Source organism: Mesoplodon mirus, assembly GCF_964341445.2.
Source record: "Mesoplodon mirus genome assembly, chromosome: X".
Classification (NCBI taxonomy): Eukaryota; Metazoa; Chordata; class Mammalia; order Artiodactyla; family Ziphiidae; genus Mesoplodon; species Mesoplodon mirus.
In genome coordinates, this window is record NC_138981.1 from 102,959,833 (window position 1) to 102,975,531 (window position 15,699).

A 15,699-nucleotide genomic window follows, 5' to 3' on the forward strand; every position below is an offset into this window, starting at 1 on the left:
ACCTAACTGTTGGTAATGCCTGTCTTCTTTCATTTAAACGGTAAGGTAGGTTGCACTGTGACTGTGGCTTTCACGATTAACCATGTGTTAATATTAAATGGGGCTGGGACTTCCCTGGTGGCGCAGTGGTTGAGAGTCCGCCTGCCGATGCAGCGGACACGGGTTCGTGCCCCGGTCCGGGAAGATCCCACATGCCACGGAGCAACTAAGTCCCTGAGCCGCAACTACTGAGCCTGCGTTCTAGAGCCCGTGCTCTGCAACAAGAGAAGCCACCGCAATGAGAAGCCCGTGCACCACAACGAAGAGTAGCCCTTGCTCACCACAAGTATAGAAAGCCCGCGTGCAGCAACAAAGACCTAATGCAGCCACAACGTAATTAATTAATTAATTAATTAATTAAAAAAGAGAGAACGCAGTTCCACTTAGGGTCAGGCTGAGGCAGAAGTCCTGTCCCATGGCTCCTGGGTCTCCAGCGACAGCTTTGGACATGCAGCTGCAGGTGGCCTCATCAGTGACCATAGTTCAAGTGCAGGTGTCGGCCCACCAGTGTGGTGGTGAATGAGGTGCTCCTACAGAGGGTGAGTAGTGAGAACAGTGCCATTCCCTACTCGTTACGCCTGAGCTTTCATGATGTGCCCGATTCTCCAGATTCTTTCCCTAGTGCCTTAAACCCCAGCCACCTACCTACCAACCACGCATGCGCACACACACACCCTTTGCCTCCTCGTGAACCTGGGTGAGGCCTTCCCGCAACTCCCCAGGCAAGTCATTCCTCCTTCACCCTTTGTAAACACACGTTAAGGCACACATTTTGCACTGCTCTTACTCTCTTGTATGTCCCTCTCCTCATTCGTTCATTCGTCCGTTCAACAAATTTATTGAGCATTTCCTTTTCTCACTCTCTCAACAAATATATTTATTGGGCACCTCTGTTATGCCAGCTGCTGGTATGTAAGAGCAATCAGCAGTGAGCAAGACAGACCCTATCCTTGTAGAGCTCAGTCTAATGAGGGAGACAGACGTCAATTAACTAACCACACGTAGACCTTTACAGTTACAATTGGGAAGGACACTCCACAGGGTGACTTAGAGGTACTGAGCGGCAGGACCTAACTGGATTGAGGGGAGAGGAGCCGTCAGGGAAGGTCTCCCTGTGGAGGTGCAAAGTAGCTTGAGACCTGAAGGATGAATGGGAGTTCACCAGGTGAGGAGGGAGAACATTCCAGGTCAAGGGAATAATAGTGGGAAGGCTGAGGCCGGGTGGAGCTTGACGCTTTGAGGGACAAAGAGGTCAGTGTGGCTGGATCCAGTTTTGTGAGTGAAGAGAGGGTAGGAGCCACCCGTGCTCCTTTTGGGCCATGTTAAGAAGTGAGATTTATCCGAAGAGTAGTGTGAAGGATTGCAAGGGGGAGTGGTGTGCCGACAGATCTGTGTCTCGAAAAGCTCACTCTGGCTGGCCACAGGGCTGTTAAACCACGGTTTCTCAACCTTGGCATTATTGACATTTTGGGCCTGATGATTTTTATTTATTTATTTATTTATTTTGCGCGGTACGCGGGCCTCTCACTGTTGTGTCCTCTCCCGCTGTGGAGCACAGGCTTCGGACGCGCAGGCTCAGCGGCCATGGCTCACGGGCCCAGCCGTTCCGCGGCATGTGGGATCTTCCCGGACCGGGGCACGAACCCGTGTCCCCTGCATCGGCAGGCGGACTCCCAACCACTGCGCCACCAGGGAAGCCCCCGATGATTTTTTGTTGTGGAGGATTGTCCCATGCATGGTAAGGATGTTTAGCAGCATCCCTGGCTACACATCCTCTAGCTGCCAGTGGCACCTCCCCGTCCCCTAGTTGTTGCAACCAAAGATGGCTCCAGACATTGCCAAATGTCCCCTGGGGGGCAAAGTTGCTCCCAATGAAGAGTCATCGATTAGTTTTCTCCGAGGGTTTGCCACCCTCCCTCCCTCCGTTCCCAGACGGGCGTATCTGATGTGCACGGGCACAGATGCACGGCACGCTCTCTTGACTGCAATACCTCTGAGGGTCATGCTTGCCTCTGGCTCCCCAAATACCCAACGTTTTGTATAAGCAGGGGCTTCATGTTTGCTTCTCTGGGCCAGAACATCCTCAGGGAAGGGTAAATGGTTAATATTTCACCCTGTTCTTTCCAAGAAAATCTACTTCCTGTTCAATCTGGTTCTCATTGCCATTCCTGCTGACAGCAGCTACCTGCCATGTTAAGTACTCAGACTGTTAGTTGCTATCAGCAGGAATGAGAATTGTGGAACTTTTTTTTAACCCTGGCCAATGAAAGCACCAATTCCTAACCACTGGACTGCCAGGGAATTCCCCTTTCTTCTTTTTTTTAAATTTTATTTTCTTGTTTGAGAATTGTTTAACTTTTTTTCATCTGTAAAATGGGAGCACTATCTGGTAGGACGGATCCTTGACCGACATTATCATTCAATCCTTACAAACCCAAAGTAGGTATGGTTCTGGATAAGTCTCCTGATGTTTCCACAGCTGGTTCAGTAACAGAGGTGGGATTCAACTGGAGGTGAGTGTAAGGCCCAGGATTTTAGTCCTCACGTCACCCTACCTCCTTTCTTTCCAAGACCTCGAGGGGTTACTCTACTCCAAATGCAAATCCTGGAACTAGAAGGGAACTGGCATCTCTCCAAAGGCTGACACTGAGCACCAACTCCATGCCAGCTCTGCCTGATGTCCCCCCTGACGACCTGCCCCTTCCCACTGTCTTCGGTCCCTGTGTCTTATTTTGCTTTATCCAGCATACAGCCCATGTCTGCTGGGGAGGGGTCCACACCAAAACTTTAACCCTGCTCACTCCTCATTCCTCTTCCCCTTTTCCTAGTTAGGCACTGAATCAACTGCTTCAGTGCATTATTTACTTCATCCCCACAGCCCTCTGAGGGAGGTCCCATATTGCAGATGACACTGAGGCTTACAGCTGGTGCATGAAGAGCTGGATTTGAATGCAGACTATGCAGTCTTGTCACTCCAGACTGCCAACTCTTGGCCACCACTCTGATGCTGCCTGCTTCTCAGTAGGCCATTGAGGGATGGCCAGCATCACCACGGGGTTGACTGTCTTTTAAAAGCTGACCTTGGGCTTCCCTGGTGGCGCAGTGGTTGAGAGTCCGCCTGCCGATGCAGGGGACACGGGTTCATGCCCCGGTCCGGGAAGATCCCACATGCTGTGGAGCGGCTGGGCCCGTGAGCCATGGCCACTGAGCCTGCACGTCCGGAGCCTGTGCTCCACAACAGGAGAGGCCACAACAGTGAGAGGTCTGCGTATCGGGGCGGGGGGGGAAAGCTGATCTTATGCTGCACCTCTTATAGGTAAATGTAAGTCCTAAATATCTCAAAGCTCCCATTTCTCCCTTCAGGAAGCAGCAATCTAGTCCACCGAGGAAACAAATACCGGCACTTACTGCACGAGGCAGTGAGGAACCACTGGATCCAGGACCTGGATCCAACCCCAGGCTCAAAAGAAACCCCTTTTACATGGCCAACCAACCCTGGTGTCCATCATTTTCCCTTTCAATTTTAATACTCCTTATTCAAGGTCTATAGAGAAAGCTCCCTCTGCCGTGTGACCTTGGCCTTGTCATAACCTCCCTGGGCTCAGCGAGGAGCCTACCTACTCTGAATGGTGAGAGTGAGGTATTCCTAATACCCCAAAATGGTTAGAAATTTCCATCACATGACTGTCAATTAATTATATCAAGTCCCTCTGCCTTGGACTTGAATAACATTTTTAGCACATTAACATTTACCAACTGCTGTTCATACAGTGGCAGCTGTCTTTGAATATGAAGGAAACACTGATGCAGTAAGAGAAAATATTTGAAATCTAGGAGCTTGTAAAGGAAGTGGAAATGTTTTTCCAAGATCTGTTGGCAGCTCCCACGTTCTTGGGCTGGTGGGTATTCTGCAGCCCATCCTTCAAACTTCTGGTGAGCACAGTAGTCCTTCTTAAGGACTGTGGTCATGAGCGTCCTAGTGTGGTTACAGGTCAGGGGCCCCTCGGTTGTGCAAGGGGTGCAACCACCATTTGCTGCACTCTGACAGCTCCTGTCACTCGCTTTGCTCTGTCCAGTGCAGGCTCCCTACAAGCTGGGTAGGGAGTTAGCACCAATCCTGATCCCCCTTCCTCTGCAGCAGTTCCAGCCTAATTCCACAGGTAACTAGCTGGGGCACTCTGGCTTCCTCCCATCTTTCCCAGACATTAGATATGGCCTGTGTATTGGCCTATTACTAGCCTAACGTACATCTGTCTATCCATCGGTTAAACTCAAGTACCTAAGAATAGTGCCTGGCCTGTAAATTTGAATGTATTAAATGTCAAAAATACTCTTGATTTCTTTCAACCATTTAAAAATGCAAGGACTTCCCTGGTGGCGCGGGTGGTGGTTAAGAATCGGCCTGCCAATGCAGGCGACACAGGTTCGAGCCCTGGTCCGGGAGGATCCCACATGCCACGGAGCAAGTAAGCCCGTGCGCCACAACTACTGAGCCCGCGCGCAGCAACAGAGACCCAACGCAGCCAAAAATAAATACATAAATTTATTTTAAAACATAAATTAAAAAATGCAGAGCTTTAGTTCACAGGCCTTATGAAAAACAGTCAGCAGACCAGCTTGCCAATCCCTGGTCCATGTGATTCCTACTCTGAGGACCGGCACCACAGAATAGTATATGAAGATGCTTTTTATGGGACTTCCCTGGCAGTTCAGTGGTTAAGACTGCACAAGTTCGATCCTTGGTCAGGGAACTGACTCTGCCTGCATCATGGTATGCCCCCCACCCACAAAAGCCTTTTATTTTAAGGTGCTACCCTCAGGTATGAGGATGACACATATGCGCACTTCCCATAACAGTAGGTATAAGAGCTGCTGATTACAGGGAGCTATTAAACAACAAAATCTAAAAAACCAGTTCCTTACTTTTACTAGCCATACTTCTAAGTACCTGGTAACTAGAGAACATTTCTATCATTGGACAGTCCTGTGTTACATCTGATAGGAGGGGTATTTATTCAGTACGTCATCACAAACCAGAATAATAATAGCTCCAACAAAAGGTTCACGTGTTTATTACTGAGCTACACAGTGGGCAGTGATGAGGAAAGATCAAGAAAAGAGGAGAGCATAAAATGTAGGCAGATGTTCCAGATACTATTGGTGTTTTGATCATGTGTGACACTTCATATGTGAGGCTGGTTATAGACCCAGCTTGGTTCTTCTCCAATGTCTTCTCTTAGAGTTGTACCTACACAGAAGGGAATCACAGATTACAAAGGCGGTCTGACCTCAATTTACTGTCCACAAACTTTGCCTTAAAGTACCATAAAAATCTTTGAAAGAAAAAAGGTTCCACTTTCCCTACCTTTAACAAGTTTGGAGCTCTTTTTGGAGAGTAAAACCTGATTTGCTAGATGTTTTGAAGAACTAGTCAAAGCAATTTTTTACCTCTCAAAATGATTCCAGGCTAAGGAAAACACACACTGGTTCCTTATAGGGACTAAGTAGTGGAGAAGCTCCCTCTTCTCCCCAAGTGTACGCTCATTCACTTTTGATTCAACAGACCTGGGGTAGACTGAGAGACATATAACCTCCCCTTCTGAATTATATCAAAACCAGTAATGCAGGCTTCCCTGGTGGCGCAGTGGTTGAGAGTCCACCTGCCTATGCAGGGGACACGGGTTCGAGCCCCGGTCCGGGAAGATCCCAAATGCCGCGGAGCGGCTGGGCCTGTGAGCCATGGCCGCTGAGCCTGCGCGTCTGGAGCCTGTGCTCCGCAACGGGAGAAGCAACAGCGGTGAGAGGCCCGCGTACTGAAGAAGAAAAAAAAAACAAAAACAAAAACAGTAATGCTACATAATAGGTCATACATACAAAAAAGCTCTTGCATAATTTTAATACTACATTAACATCCTCAGTCTCTTCAATACCAGAGCCAAGTTGTTTGCAGAGCTAAGGCCATCTCAGAAATGTTCATGTCGATCTGCCACGATTTTACCCCCATATAAGGCAAAATCAAAAATGATCAACACAGATTTGCTTTCAGCAGGATTATGTCAGTACTTCCACGAAATGGAGCACTGTAATTGCAACCTGCTTTCAATACATTTTAAAAGTTAGACAACACACACACACACACACACACAAAGCCAGACCACAGAGCAAGAGACCAGCATCTGATAACTGCAGGTACCCTCTATTGAACTAGGCACTGAGCTTTATATACATTTCTTTCATTCCTCACAACTATAAAGGCAGGTCCTACCATCATTGGATGAGGACACGATAAACCAAAGGTTGCAATTAATTGGCCTATAAAGCTACAGTGGGTGGTGATTTCACATGTGTAACTGGCTAAATGAATTAAGGAAATGGGCCATCCATCTTATGTTCTGGCTCAGACTGAAGACAACAAGGAAATTAACAAATATTGGAGGAGTGTCTGCCCCTAAGCCGAGCTGTGGGCTGACTGTCCAGAAACCCAGAAGAAGCACATTAAAAAAAAAAAAACCCAGGGCTTCTCTGCTGGCGCAGTGGTTGGGAGTCCGCCTGCCGATGCGGGGGGTGGTGGTCGTGCCCCGGTCCAGGAAGATCCCACATGCCACGGAGCGGCTGGGGCCGTGAGCCATGGCCGCTGAACCTGTGCTCCGCAGCGGCGATGAGAGGCCCACGTACCGCAAAAAAAAAAAAAAAAAAAAACAAAACAAAAAAAAAAAAAAAAAAAAAAAAAAAAACAAAGAATTTCAGAATGGTGGCTCAGGATGAATTAAATTGCATGTAACTTTCAATTGTGCATTTACGCCCCCAAAGTAATCCTAAATTCAACAGAACACAAGGGTGGGGAGTGTTTGCCTTTACCTGATTTTATTACCAGTTTTCATTCGAATCCATTGAGGGATGGGGCGATTCTGCTTTTGTTTCTTGGCCAGGAATCGCTTGATCCTGAAAGTCTTGTGAGAAGACTGGGAAGGAAATGCAATCAATTTAACAGCAATACCAGAGCTTGCTCCAATGATTCAAAGTCAGGAACTCCCTAAATCCAACAAATATTCAAATGCTTAACATATATCAAGAACAACCCTCTCGATGCTAAACCCATCACTGCCCTTTGCTTTGTTCCTCACTTCTCCGGAGGCAGATACCATAATTCCCACTGTTCAAAGAAAAATCAGTAGTCAGGGAGGTAGGTAACCTGCCCCAAAGCAGAGTATTAGTGTGCAGATTTGGCTGGGATTCAAACCCAGGTCCTTTCTGCTCCAAGGCTAGGGCGTGTTCCAGTCTTCCCTGCAGTCAACCCAGGACTGAGAGGACTATAGCCAGAGATGGCGGGGACTAAAGCACGTGGTTTTCAGGAACAATCCCTTGCAAGTCAGTGAGTCTCAGCGCACTATTTTGTACACCAGGGTACTGGGACTTCCCTGGTGGTCGAGTGGTTAGGATCCCACGCTTCCACTGCTGGGGGGCCTGGTTCGATCCCTGGTCGGGAATCCAACAAGCCACACGGAGCGGCAAAAAAAAAAAAAAAAAAAAAAAAAAAAGATTTACACAAAGTCCCTGACTTTCGGTAAATCTGTTCTAGCCCACTGACCATTTTGGTATTAATTCTAACTCTATTTAAAACGTCACTTTCCCAAGGGTGACTTTCCCAGTTTCCCGTCACATTCAGGGCACATCACCCCTTGATCCAGGCGTTTCTACGAGGTGATGTTCAAGTCCCTGAACAAAGGGCTAAAAAGTCCTGTAATCTCATAACGTGGAAGGATCCTGGCCCCCAAGTAAAAACAGTCTTTGAAAACCAGCAGTCTACATTCCCTTTTCGATGCCAAGAACATCCCGCGTGTCGCATGCAGCCCGAAGTCAGGCCACGATTTCTGCGGTACCCCCTCGATTTCTCTTCTTGCCCCCGAAACAGAGTTCGCTCCGGGAAAAACGGGAATCCCTGCCCACCTGAGCAGTGGCCTGGAGCAGAGAGAGCCCCTTCGGACCTCGCGGGGCCAGCGCAGCCCGCCCCTCCCCAGGTGATCGCTCGCTTCCCGCCAGGCCCTCGGACTGGAGCCGTGGCCCAACTCCATCGCCTCTGGAAAAGGCCTTAAAAAGGGTCCTGCACATCGGCGCAGCCCGCGGCACCGGCGAACTCGCAGAGACCTCAGTTCTCGGAAAGCCACCCCAGATCCGATGGTAATAGATGGACTTACCATGGCGAGGAGCAAATCCAGCACCACATAGGATGGCGGACAAGAGAAAAGAGAAGGTATCCAGCGGAAGGACGTGTTTAGAGGGCGCCGCCGGGGGCCGGGCTTGGGGAGGACACGTCATGCGCACACCATCGCCTCCTGGCGGCCGCTCTCTGCGCACGCTCCCGTGAGACCGTGTGAAACCGCGCTCATTCGTGCGAAATGGAATTCCCTTTGCTTCAGTTCCGTAAGTGGGTTTTTCAGGACCCCGTTAGTGTGCCGGGGCACCCTGTGTCATGGGTGAGACACACAGTCCGTGATAAATGCCAAGGCAGAAACCTTTCCGAAGGGGGGAGGAGCGGAGTGGGCGGGGCTGTCTCCAAGGAGGGCGGGGGAGATGTCATGTTCCGGTGCAAGGGACTTCGGTCCTGCGTTTGGGAGGGAGCGCGCCTAGGGGCAGGGGCTGGGAACCCCGCCGGAGTGGGCTAGGGGGTATGCCCCCGGCTTTTTCTTGGTGGTTGTTTCCACTAGGCTAGGCCGTGCGGGATGGGAAGGTACAGTGGTGTTGGCCATGGGGCGTTAGACTAGGCAAGAGGCTGCCAATCAAGGTTTTTTTTTCCCCTTCCAGTTATATTGAGATATAATTGACATACAGCACTGTATAACCAATCAAGGTTTTACACAACGCAGAGTACTAAGGATCACGGCTCTAATCAAGGTTTTAAACTGAGAAAGTTCTGGACAGAACATTCCCTTGGCTGCTAGGAAGCTCAGACTGACTTTGTAACCCACCTTTGGCAAAATGTACAGGAATTAATGGCACACGTTTTGGGTGTTAATGTTCCCCCTTTTCATCTTTTTCTTCTCCCCATTTAGAAACAAAGATCTCGGGCCTCCCTGGTGGCGCAGTGGTTGAGAGTCCGCCTGCCGATGCAGGGGATACGGGTTCGTGCCCCGGTCTGGGAGGATCCCATATGCCGCGGAGCGGCTGGGCCCGTGAGCCATGGCCGCCGAGCCTGTGCGTCCGGAGCCTGTGCTCCGCAGCGGGAGAGGCCACAACAGTGAGAGGCCCGCGTACAGCAAAAAAAAAAAAAAAAAAAAAAAAAAAGAAACAAAGATCTCTACAGTCACTTCAAGCATTTTTGCACCAATGGGTTAAGGTAAGGGTTTTTAACCTGGGGTCCACAAGGGTCAATGTATAGAATTCACAGGGTACATGAACGTGGATGGAAAAAAAAAATCACAACTTCGTTTTCATCAAACTCTGAAACGTAGTGCTTCCTTTATTTACAAATGTAGGCAACAAACTACAGTGACATTAGCAGTACCTGTGACTTGGTCACCAATAGAAATCAAAGATGGTTTCATCACACTGCAGTTGATGCAGATGTCTCAAAATATCATTTATGTACTCATCACTTCTTTGAAATTACAGTAGACCCACAAGAACTCTGTTAATCCTGTATGTTGCTATAGTACACATTTCTTTTCGAAAATATTTTGATAGCTGTATTGCAGTGTGATTGGTTTTCTTTATCATCCTGTGTACTTTGTTTTATGCATTTAACAACGTTCTGAGAAGGACTTCCCTGGTGGCGCAGTGGTTAAGAATCCGCCTGCCAGGATACAAAATTAATGCACAGAAATCTCTGGAATTCCTGTACACTAATGATGAAAAATCTGAAAATGAAATCAAGAAAACACTCCCATTTACCATTGCAACAAAAAGAATAAAATATCTAGGAATAAACCTACCTAAGGAGACAAAACACCTGTATGCAGAAAATTATAAGACACTGATGAAAGAAATTAAAGATGATACAAATAGATGGAGAGATATACCATGTTCTTGGATTGGAAGAATCAACATTGTGAAAATGACTCTACTACCCAAAGCAATCTACAGATTCAATGCAATCCCTATCAAACTACCACTGGCATTTTCCACAGAAGTAGAACAAAAACTTTCACAACTTGTATGGAAACACAAAAGACCCTGAATAGCCAAAGCAATCTTGAGAACGAAAAATGGAGCTGGAGGAATCAGGCTCCCCGACTTCAGACTATACTACAAAGCTACAGTAATCAAGACAGTATGGTACTGGCACAAAAACAGAAAGATAGATCAATGGAACAGGATAGAAAGCCCAGAGATAAACCCACGCACACATGGTCACCTTATCTTTGATAAAGGAGGCAGGAATGTACAGTGGAGAAAGGACAGTCTCTTCAATAAGTGGTGCTGGGAAAACTGGACAGGGACATGTAAAAGTATGAGATTAGATCACTCCCTTACACCATACACTAAAATAAGCTCAAAATGGATTAAAGACCTAAATGTAAGGCCAGACACTATCAAACTCTTAGAGGAAAACATAGGCAGAACACTCTATGACATAAATCACAGCAAGATCCTTTTTGACCCACCTCCTAGAGAAATGGAAATAAAGACAAAAATAAACACATGGGACCTAATGAAACTTAAAAGCTTTTGCACAGCAAAGGAAACCATAAACAAGACCAAAAGACAACCCTTAGAATGGGAGAAAATATTTGCAAATGAAGCAACTGACAAAGGATTAATCTCCAAAATTTATAAACAGCTCATGCAGCTCAATAACAAAAAAACAAACAACCCAATCCAAAAATGGGCAGAAGACCTAAATAGACATTTCTTCACAGAAGATATACAGACTGCCAACAAACATATGAAAGGATGCTCAACATCTTTAATCATTAGAGAAATGCAAATCAAAACTACAATGACATATCATCTCACACCAGTCAGAATGGCCATCATCAAAAAATCTAGAAACAATAAATGCTGGAGAGGGTGTGGAAAAAAGGGAACACTCTTGCACTGCTGGTGGGAATGTGAATTGGAACAGCCACTATGGAGAACGGTATGGAGGTTCCTTAAAAAACTACAAATAGAACTACCATATGACACAGCAATCCCACTACTGGGCATATACCCTGAGAAAACCATAATTCAAAAAGAGTCATGTACCAAAATGTTCACTGCAGCTCTATTTACAATAGCCCGGAGATGGAAACAACCTAAGTGTCCATCATCGGATGAATGGGTAAAGAAGATGTGGCACATATATACAATGGAATATTACTCAGCCATAAAAAGAAACAAAATTGAGCTATTTGTAATGAGGTGGATGGACCTAGAGTCTGTCATACAGAGTGAAGTAAGTCAGAAAGAGAAAGACAAATACTGTATGCTGACACATATATATGGAATTTAAGAAAAAAAAATGTCCTGAAGAACACAGGGTAAGACAGGAATAAAGACACAGACCTACTAGAGAATGGACTTGAGGATATGGGGAGGGGGAAGAGTAAGCTGTGACAAAGCGAAAGAGTGGCATGGACATATATACACTACCAAACGTAAGGTAGATAGCTAGTGGGAAGCAGTCGCATAGCACAGGGAGATCAGCTCGGTGCTTTGTGACTGCCTGGAGGGGTGGGATAGGGAGGGTGGGAGGGAGACGCAAGAGGGAGGGGATATGAGAACATATGTATATGTATAACTGATTCATTTTGTTATAAAGCAGAAACTAACACACCATTGTTAAGCAATTATACTCCAATAAAGATGTAAAAAAAAAATTACAGCCATCCTAGTGGGTACCCATCCTTTCGGGAGCCCACTCCAATCAGGTTTTCACCTAGCACTCAAGCTGAAACTGTACTTAAGATCATCAGTGACCTCTGTGTTGCTAAATCCTAAGTTAATTTCTCGGATCTGATCTGACCTATCAACATTTGTCTTAGTTGACCTTTCCTTAGAATACTTTTTCACTTGGCTTCCAGGACAGCACACTTGGTTTTCTTCCTATCCTTCTGCCTGCTCCTTCAGAATCTCTTTTTTCTGGTTCTTCTTTATCTCATTTCCTCCTCAACTCTTTATTCAAAAGTCGTCTTCTCGGGACTTCCCTGGTGGTCCAGTGGCTAAGACTCCGTGCTCCCAATGCAGGGGGCCCGGGTTTGATCCCTGGTCAGGCAACTAGATCCCACATGCGTGCCGCAACTAAGAGTTCACATGCCACAACTAAAGATCCCGCATGCAGCAACTAACACCAGATGCAGCCAAATAAATATTAAAAAAAGTCATCTTTTCATTGAAGCCTTTCAACCCCTATCCATGAACATCATACTCCTTTCCCCTGATTTATTTTTTCTCCTAAGCACCTGTCACTTTCTAACAATACATATTTTGCTTGATTTCTCTCTCCACTTTAATGTAAGTACCATGAAGTCAGGAATTTTGTCTGTTTCATTCACTGATGTAATTCCAGAATCTAGAACATGAATGGTACATGGTGTGTGCTCAAAAAATGTCAAATGAATAAATGACTGCATGATTGATGGCAGCTTGAACTAGGGTAATGAAGGCCTGGAGAGGAGGGAGATGAATGGCACAGGATGATTGAGTGGCCTTGGGGAGTGAGGATGGAGTCAGACATGATCCTCAGTGCTGAGTGAGCAGGTGGTTCACATCCTCTGTGAAGCAGGAGGATGGGAGGAACGTTGAGTTCAGTTTGGGGCCAGGGATACTTGGGGTCATTGGGTGATGTCCGGTAGGGAGCTGCATCTGAGATCAAGGGATTGGTCAGGGCTGGAGATATGGAGGATAGCCTTAAAGTCTGGATATATAGATAATACATCATGCATTACAGCAGCAATGAACAATCATGTATTTAACCATGCCTCCGTAGTATAAGCTTAATAAATATTTGGTGGATGAATAAATGAGCTCTGTGAGATTTCTAAGGATGGCCGATCCTAGGTATTCTCGGTACATACTTTCTAAGAATTCACCAAATGTCAGCCTGTCTTTGCTACTTGCCTTCCTTAATAAGGATATAAATGGTCATAATAAATTTTTGTCATGTAGAGGACAGTCCCAGAGACAGTAAAGAAAATTCTGGGCCACCCCCATAAAAACATGTAACATATAGAGCCTCTATATACCAACAAAAGGCCACAAACTCCTCTAATCTTTCTCCTATGGAATTAGTTTAGATAAGGTCTGTGAATACCATAGGAAGTTAGATCTTAATTTATCATCAGAGTTAAATTACTGCCTCAGGACTACCTTGTATATGCCTGCTGGCAAGGGGGTGTGGTTCCTGATTTTGAAGGCATGAAAGCCTCATGAATGCCCAAGCCACTCCCTTTTCACTGCCCTGGAGGTAGCTATTCCCACTGCCCTCACTCCTTGAATTTCTCCTGCCTACTTCCCTTAGCATTGCTTCTCTCCACCAGAGCAGCAAACTCTCCAGGGCTGTCAGCATCTGGAGGGTGGGGACCTTGTTCACAACTGTGGCCTTAGTGCCAACACACAGGAGGTGCTTGATGAATGTTCAGATATCCAGTGTCTGAGCTGTCTCCATCCTGTCTTTATTTCCAAAGAAATCAAACCTGTGTCCGAAGAAGGCAAAAATGGAATCAACTGCTTAGCAAGAGGGAGGGCCCTCCTGCAGTCTCAGCAGTTTGTCTGGTTTAGGGATTTTCTTCAGCAACACCTGGCAGCTTAGGGGCAGGAGACTCCCACCCCAGGCCGTCACCACAGCCCCTCTCACATGGTGCATTGTGCCCTGGTTATTTCTGGTTGTCTCATGACACCACTGGCCCATGGTTCCTCAAGGACAAGGACTTGAGTCCTTGAACCCCAGGGCCTCCACACAGTCAGTGACTAGTAAATGTTAAGTGAATACATAAGTGAATGGAAGAAATTTAAGAGGGGGTGGAAAGGAGCTTCCCTGGTGGCGCAGTGGTTGAGAATCCGCCTGCCAATGCAGGAGACACGGGTTCGAGCCCTGGTCCAGGAAGATCCCACATGCCGTGGAGCAACTAAGCCCGTGCGCTACAACTACTGAGCCTGCGCTCTAGAGCCTGCGTGCCTAGAGCCTGTGCTCTGCAATAAGGGAAGCCCCCACTTGCCACAACTAGAGAAGGCCCACATGCAGCAATGAGGATCCAACGTAGCCAAAAATTAATTAATTAATTAAAAGAAAAAAAGGGGGGGTGTGGAAGTGTGGTTTAACGAGTTGGACTGGGCAGCAAGTAGAACAAGAGAGGGAGGTACTGACATGAAAACAACTGTGAGAGGGCTGGCAACGGGCCCCAGGCTGGGTACAGAGGCAAGTGATGCCAACTCATGATTGATGGTTCTGGGGTGATGCTTCTCCTAAGCTGCCAAGAGGTTCCCTTTTCACCTGCCTTCTCAGGAAACCTACACTAGTGGTTATCACCTCCCCTGGGTATTCATGCTTTCTCAGTTCTTTCCTTTTGGCTTCTAAACATGCTTTAGTATTTCTCATATTAAAAAAAAATCCTTCCCCAATACCCTTTATCATCACCATTTTTTCACTGCCAAACTTCTCTGAAAAGTTGTCTATGCTGTTTCCATTCTCAGCCCAGTCTGGCTTTCATTCCTTATCATTCCAGGTCATCAATGATTTGTAAGTCACTGAATCCCATGGCCTTTTTTTAAAAAAATATTTTTTGGCTGCGCCACATGGCAGGTGGGATCTTAGTCCACAGACCAGGGATCGAACCCTCACCCCCTGCGGTGGAAGTGTACAGTCTTAACCACTGGACCACCAGGGAAGTCCCCCCATGGCCTTTTTTCAGGCATCACACTTGACCTTCCAGCAGCATCCAACCCTGATGGCCACTCCCCTTCTTCATTCTTATCCTTGGGTTAGGTAATATAATACCAGTCTTCTGGTTTTTCACCTACTCTCTGGCTACTCCTTTTCTGTCTTTATACATTTCCTTACCTGTACAGTATCCTTAGAGTTCTTTAAGGCTGGGTCTTAGGTCTGTTTCTGTTCTTTCTCTACTCTCTCCCCCTAAGTGATTAAATCCAGGCCCATGGCTTCAATGATCACCTGAAAATAGATGAATTCCAAACCTGTATCTCTAGCCCAAATCTCTTCTCTGAGCTCCAAGGCCTGTATATCCAACTGCCCCCATCTCCACTTCCCACCTGCCACTCACCCTCACTGTAACATGGTTTCTGCCTCACCAGTTCACGCGTGCCTCAATACGGCCAAATCCAGTGAACAGTGCACATTTCTTATCTTCCTTAATCTCTCTGTGGCATGGGACACTGCCAGCCATTCTCCTCCTTGAAAATACCCCTTCCATTATGCCAGTACTCTCTCCCAGTTGAGGACCATTCTCTTTCAATCACCTTCGATGGCTCTTCCTCTTTACCTGCCTCTTGGGCTACTGGTTTCTAAAAGCTGAGTAAACATAAAGCAGTGACTTATAAAGTAAAGGCAAACTGACGTCACATTAGAGAAGCTGGCAGGATGGAAATGAAGCAGCAGTTCAAGGATGTTGTCCAGACATTTTGGTTCTTATGGAACAAGAGTGGTGAACCATGATTTGGTCTTCTTGGTGAGCAAAATATAGGCACAGTGCTAGTGAAGGTAGTAACAAATATCATTCATCCACT

General features: G+C 46.7%; 1 protein-coding gene across 1 annotated transcript; it reads right to left on the reverse strand.

Moving 5' to 3' along the window:
- Positions 1-5,095: 5,095 nt before the first annotated feature.
- Positions 5,096-8,552, reverse strand: RPL39 (ribosomal protein L39). The gene is made up of 3 exons (XM_082610862.1): positions 8,235-8,552; positions 6,898-7,001; positions 5,096-5,287 (listed from the first exon to the last, which is right to left on the reverse strand). The coding sequence occupies exons 1-3, from the start codon at positions 8,235-8,237 to the stop codon at positions 5,239-5,241; spliced, it is 156 nt and encodes a 51-aa protein (XP_082466988.1). The 5' UTR covers positions 8,238-8,552; the 3' UTR covers positions 5,096-5,238.
- Positions 8,553-15,699: the final 7,147 nt, after the last annotated feature.

Excerpts from the sequence above, each read along its gene's own strand:
- RPL39 (XM_082610862.1), bottom strand. Across the intron at positions 5,288-6,897 it reads AAAACTGGTAATAAAATCAG|GTACAACTCTAAGAGAAGAC; the intron begins GTAAAGGCAAAC and ends CCTTCTGTGTAG.